This window comes from Pseudonaja textilis, chromosome 3 (genome assembly GCF_049901715.1).
Source record: "Pseudonaja textilis isolate UNSWEBS1 chromosome 3, rPseTex1.2, whole genome shotgun sequence".
Classification (NCBI taxonomy): Eukaryota; Metazoa; Chordata; class Lepidosauria; order Squamata; family Elapidae; genus Pseudonaja; species Pseudonaja textilis.
The window spans coordinates 2,840,165-2,846,403 of record NC_141992.1 but is presented as its reverse complement, the minus strand read 5'-3'; the positions used below and the strand labels follow the sequence as shown (position 1 = coordinate 2,846,403).

The following is a 6,239-nucleotide window of genomic DNA, read 5'->3' as shown; positions in this document are numbered from 1 at the left end:
ATCGCTCCCTATTCGTAACCCTCTTTGGCTTTTTCCCCCCAGCATTTAAAAATGTTTTCTGGCAACAAGTGGCATTTTAAAAAAACAACAACCGGTGAGCCAGACCAACGCCCAGAATAAGTTGCATTGCATATATACACCCTTCTTCTAACAACAACACAAAAAAAGGTTGCTTCAGCAAGGATGCTAAACAAGAGAAGAAGAAAAAAAATCAGATTTTTTGGCCTTGGATGCAATTTAATAGACAAGTGGTTAAAAAAAAGTGATTTATTAGCAGATAAGCAGCCAGAGACAGAGCTGAAAAAAAAAATATTTCAAATTTTCTCCCACTCAGCAGGAACGTTTTCATGTCTCCAGTCATTTTTCCAGCTCTTGCTACTACCCTAAAGCCTCCAGAAAGATAACAATAGCTCAAGCAGACGTATAAGCAATTTAAACAAAACTTTTATAGGACACATTTTTAAAAACTGACTCCATCTTCTCCTAAACCTAGACAAAAAAATAAAAATAAGGCCTTCTAATGTATCCAGAAGCTTGGCTGGCTTCTACGAGAGGCAAATACAGATAACTCCTCCACTTATAACTATTCATTTAGCGACCGTTAAAAGTTACCACAGCACTGAAAATAAGCCTTAGGACCGTTTTGCACACTGTGGCTGCATCCCCAGGGCCATGTGATCCAAATTCAGACATTTCTGACTCATATTTACGACGGTTGCAGAGTCCCGGGGTCACGTGATCTCCTTTTGCAACCTTCGGACAAAGCAAAGTCCATGGGGAAGCCAGATCCGCTTAATAACCGTGTGACTAACTTAACACCCTCTGTGATTCACTTAACAACAGTGGCCAGAAAGGCTGTAAAAATGGGAGCAAAGCTCACTTAACAACTGTCTCGCCCAGCAAATGTTGAAAATGTCGTTAAGTCGAGGACTTATTATCGCAATTCCAGGCACGTCGACCATGACAGACACCTGGCAGAGGGAATGCGGGAATGTAAATTGGTATTTTCGTTCCACTTCCTTTGTTCTTAGACACAGCAAATTCAGCCCAGAATTATGATGCTTAGGATATTTGAGAGCATCAACCCTAATTTGCTGTGTTTATTCTCAAGAAGGTACATCTGGAATCTTCTCATTTCGCCTGGGAGTTGCAGAATTTGGAAAAAGAAGAGAAAGAGAGAGAGAGAGAAAGAGAGGGAAGATGAACAGCCCTGACAATGGAGGTATTTTTTTCCGTCCTGGCAACAATCAGGGTGCATTCAATTTAGCTAGTTAACATCTGCCACAATTAGCTGCTTTTTGTAACATGGAGCTCGTTCCTCACTTCAGCCAAGAGTGTTTTCCTCTACGCTTGATGAATGTGCTTGAATCATTCACGGAAGAAATTATTCCAAGTTATAAAACTCTTTTTTTTTCTTTTTCTTTTTTCTCATTTCCGGCAGTCTGTTTTCTTTCATTCCTCAGAAACTCCTCCAGTTTAGCTAAAGGTGGCTAGAAATGGTTGCAGGAACTGGGTTTGGAGAGTCTAGCGAAAAGAAGGACTAGGGGTACCACGATAGCAGTCTTCCAGTATTTGAAGGGCTGCCCCAAAGAAGAAGGGGTCAAATTATTCTCCAAGGCACCGGAAGGCAGGACAAGAAACAATGGATGGAAACTAATCCAGGAGAGAAGCAACCTAGAACTAAGGAGGAATTTCTTGACAAGGGAGAACAATTAACCAGCTTGCCTCCAAAAATTATAAATGCTCCAATACCGGAATTTTTAAAGAAGAGATTGGACAATCATTTCCCTTACTCTATACCCTTTATGGGCATGACTGCATTCCCACTCACTCTGGTTAATACTATTAGTAAATTTGCAGATGGTACAACAGTGGTGGGACTCATCTCTGGGGGTGGGGGATGAGTCTGCCTACCGAGATGAGGTGGACCAATGGTTGCTTTCGTGGTGTGGAGACAATAACTTGGTCCTCAACACCAATAAGACCAAGGAGCTGATAGTGGACTATAGAAGGAACAGATCAGACCTCCAGCCCTGGCTTATCAATGGAGACCGAGTGGAGCGAGTGGCCAGGATTTAGTTTCTGGGTGTTACCCTAAAAGAGGACCTGACCTGGGGGGCTCACATTGCAGCCTTGGTCAAAAGGGCCCAGCAGAGATTATACTAACTGAGACTTCTCAGGAAACAACAACTGAATGGAAAACTGCTGGTAACCTTCTACCGCTGCACTAGAGAGAATATCTTAACTTCCTGCACCTGTGTAGGGTTTGCCAGTTGCACAGGGGCAGATAGGAAAGCCCTCCAGAGGGTTAATGTCATTGCCCAGAAAATCACGGGTTGCCCTCTCCCCTCTTTGGAAGAGCTTTATAGCTCCCGCTGCGCTAAGAAAGTTCAAAACATTCTCAAAGATCCATCTCATCCTGGGAACCCTTTTTTTTTCAACTATTACCATCTGGCAGACGGTACAGGATAATAATAATAATAATAAAAACAAGGACAAATAGGCTGAAAAACAGCTTCTATCCCAGGGGAATAACTCTATTAAATTCTACTATATGGTGCAATATTAATGCAATATCAAGGGTTTGCAATTCAATTCAATGTGAAGGATGTGTGTTTGTGTTTATTTTCATAGCCATAATGTACACTGAAGATGGTATTTAATTTCGTTGTACGAGGTGCAAGGACAATAAAGGAAACTAAAGTGAAATGGTATAGGGTTTTCTGCCTAAGCAGAGGGTTAGATTAGAAGACCTTAAAAGTCCCTTCCAGCTCTATTCTTGTAACTCTGTTACTGGATTACTTTTCGGGACAAGTCTGCAGCTGGAATTTACAGCTGCTGCTGAAATATTATAAGCTCTTTAGAGCCTCAAGTGATGGATGTAATTTTTTTAAAAAACAGATAGAGGTAGTCCTTGAATTACAGAGACAACTGGGACCAAAATCACTGCTGTGAGACGTAAGACCAGAGGTCTCCAAACTTGGCAACTTTAAGACTTGTGGACTTCAACTCCTAGAATTCTGGGAGTTGAAGTCCACACATCTTAAAGTTGCCAAGTTTGGGGACACCTGCAGAAGACGAATGCTACTTCCCCAGTGAGTTATATATATTTTTTGCCAGGAATCAACAAAAAAAAAGGTCACATATCATGATGTGACTGTAGGGTACCGCAAATGGTTGTAAATGCCAGCCTGTTGTCAAGTGCCAAGATTGCGATTGTGTGCCTGCAGGGATGGTGCAACAATTGTTAAGCGCAAGTTCAGGTCGTAAGTGACTTATTTGACAGGCCCAAGCCATTGTATCTGAACCCTGGTGACTTTTAGATGGGTGGACTTCAACTCCCAGAATCCCCCAGCTTGCCATGCTGGCTGCGGAATTCTGGGAGTTGAAGTCCACCCATCCTAAAGTATCCAAAGTTGAGAAACACTAGGCTAAGCCATTTACAACTTCAGATGGACCGAAAGTCTGACTTCTTCACACAATTCCAGAATAAAAACTCACCAGCAGAATTCAATTCCTTGTTCAGGGCTCTTAAGGCCTCCCGGTTCTGGTTCCGTTTCTGATTCAGATCCACAATCTAAGGAGAAATGGATAAAACCTCAAGCTTTATTAAAAAGCTCATTTTCACCCAGCATGTCCTAGTCTGCTTTCCTTCTCTCTGCAGGTTGGACAAGCCATATTTATTCATTTATATCAAAGTAGAGCTTGATTTACAACCAGCAAAGCCGCCTGGTCACGTTGTAGGGGAGATGGGTGGGGAAGGAAGGAAGGAAGGAAACAAAAGAAAGAGAAATGAAAAGAAGGAGAGAGAGGGAAGAAAGAAAGAGGGAAGGAAGAAAGAAAATAGAGGAAGAGAAAGGAAGGAAGGAAAGAAAAGAAAGAAAGGAGAAGGGAGGGAAGGGAGGAGAAAAAAGAAAGAGAAAGAAGGAAGGAGAAAGAAAGACAGAGGAAAGAAAGAAAAAGAAAGAAAAGAGGAAGAGGAAGGGAGGAGAGGAAAGAAAGAAAGAGGAAAGAATGAAGGAGAAAGAGGGAAGAAAGAGAGGAAAGAAGGAAGAAGAGGAAGGAAAGAGGGAGAAAGAAAAGAAAAGAAAAAAAAGACATTAAAACAATTATCAACACTGTTATGGAGTGACGTGTCAGTCTCCCTCTGTAGAAGTTTTCAAATAAGAGGCTTTACAGATATTTTCCCTGGATAGCACGCGTGGGGGCCTTGCTGCCCATTGCTTAGGGGTGAACTGGACGACCTTAGGGGACCCCTTCCAAGGAGACAATTCTCTGGACGTGGCCTGAAGGGGGGGGGGGAATGTTGGACTAGTGGATTTCTAAGGGTTCCTTTCCAAATGGACACTTGTACACTTCCTTCTCGCGATCCTCCTCCGCCCCAAATATTTGCATTCTTCAATCTTGTTGTATATATTTTATATTATATCCTTTGGGGGGGGGGCGGGGTGTGAAGTGAGAGGGAAATCCCTAGGCGCGCGGGGGGCAGGCGGAGGACTACAACCCCCATCATGCCTCGCGGCGCCAATTCGCCCCAACGGCAGTCCCCGGCCTACCTGCTGCCTAGCGGCCATCACCTCCTCGGCCAGTGCCTCCACCTCGGCCAAGTAGCGGAGCACGAAGTCTGGATCCTCACCGGCCATTGCGCCGGATTTCGAAAGGAGAGTGACGCCGGGAAGCGGCGCGACTCGACGCGGCGCGGCCTAGTCGGCGCAGGCGCCTTAGCCGGGTGGTTGCCATGGCGACCGGCCAGGGTTTGAAATCTACTCCAGGCTTTCGTGGGCCTCCCTCACCAACCTGGAAAGGAGGCCGGCTTATGCTTCTTCTCTGTGGGCGGCAGCCGGGGAGGACAGGCAGACTTTCCCCAGAGGCCGTTCGAAGCTTTGAACTCCATTTCCCCTCCTCTTCGGCCTCCCAGAATGAGGATGGGCTCAGATTAGCTCTGGCCTCCTTCCCTGCAAGGGAAGGGTCTATCGGCCCTTCCCTTGCAGTTCCACGAGGATGGATTACAAATCCCATCATTCCCATCGTTGCAGGGGCTGCGGCGCTGGGCATGATGGAAAACTGAGTGATGCACTGAAAACAGCCAGAGATAGAAGCAAAGATGACAATGGCCTGACTTTTCTAGTGTGCAGCTCCTCGCTGTGTTGTCTGAACCCAGTCGCATGAGTCACCTTGACCTGCTTTGGGAAGGAAAGACCTGCAGGTAGCATTCGCATGACACCCAAAGCTTCCTTTGAAATGTGGGGCCAGCTCAGCCAATTACGCCAGCATTGTGTGAACACCAAAATGGGTTAATTCACCAACCCTGATTTGGGCCAAGGGATGAAACATGCACCGCATATCACCAGTTTTCTTTTTTATCTGTTTTTGTTGTTCTCATAAACGACATAGTGAACATACAAAATACTCCTGCCACCTATTTTCCCCACAATGACAACCCTGCGAGCGAGGTTGGGCTGAGAGCATGACTGGTCAAAAGTCACCCACCTGGCTTTCATACCTAAGACAGGACTAGAACTCTCCATCTCCTGGTGATTGGCCCAAAGTCACCCAGCCAAATTTCATGCCTAATGCAGGACTAGAACTCACAGTCTCCTGGGGATTTGCAGGAAAAGCCCAAAGGGAACATCAGGCCAGCCATAAAACAAACTTGCATAGGAAAAGAGATTTAATAAAAGGTATTGAAAGAAGCCCCCTAGACAAAAGCCAAGTAATTAAGAAAGCTAGGGAAACAAGAAAAAGAAATCCCTTACAAACAACAGGTCATGCCAAATCAGCAAAACAAATAGACACAAAATATATTGCAAAGGAGACAGACAGGAGATTGCCACCAAACAAATATAAGAAAACATTAGGATGAAACTGATAATCCAATCAAACCACCCCGCGGAGTTTACCCTCCGGTGGAAATGAAGACAACCCCCGACAGGATTTAAAACATTAAGAAATACAAACACAAGCACGCACACACAAAAGGAGAAAAGGTATAAAAACCAGGGGTTTATTATACAAAGATGGCTAGCCCCAGGAACGCAGACTTCTTGCTATCTCTTGCCTTCCTGAAAAATAAAAAGAACCAGCTTCCAAGCAGTCGTCTGTGTCCTTGCACCGGAGCTCTCCCAGCAGGAAAATCGAGCCCTCAGAAGAAAGGCATCTTCAAGCCTTTCAACATTACCCAGCGAGCTTTCATGCCTAAAGTGGCACTAGAACTCACCGTCTCCTGGTGATTGAACCAA

The 6,239-nt window shown here is 44.9% G+C and overlaps 1 protein-coding gene across 2 annotated transcripts in view; it reads right to left on the bottom strand.

The window, feature by feature from the left end:
• PDRG1 (p53 and DNA damage regulated 1) overlaps positions 1-5,872 on the bottom strand; it is a 15,358-nt gene extending 9,486 nt beyond the window's left edge. For both annotated transcript variants that reach the window (XM_026723040.2, XM_026723042.2), the window contains exons 1-2: positions 4,557-5,872; positions 3,502-3,577 (exon numbers count right to left, since the gene is read on the bottom strand). In XM_026723040.2, the coding sequence (XP_026578825.1) occupies positions 3,502-3,577; positions 4,557-4,643 (163 nt within the window). In that variant the 5' untranslated portion in view covers positions 4,644-5,872. The remainder of the gene's footprint in view (positions 1-3,501; positions 3,578-4,556) is intronic.
• Between the last annotated feature and the right edge of the window lie 367 nt (positions 5,873-6,239).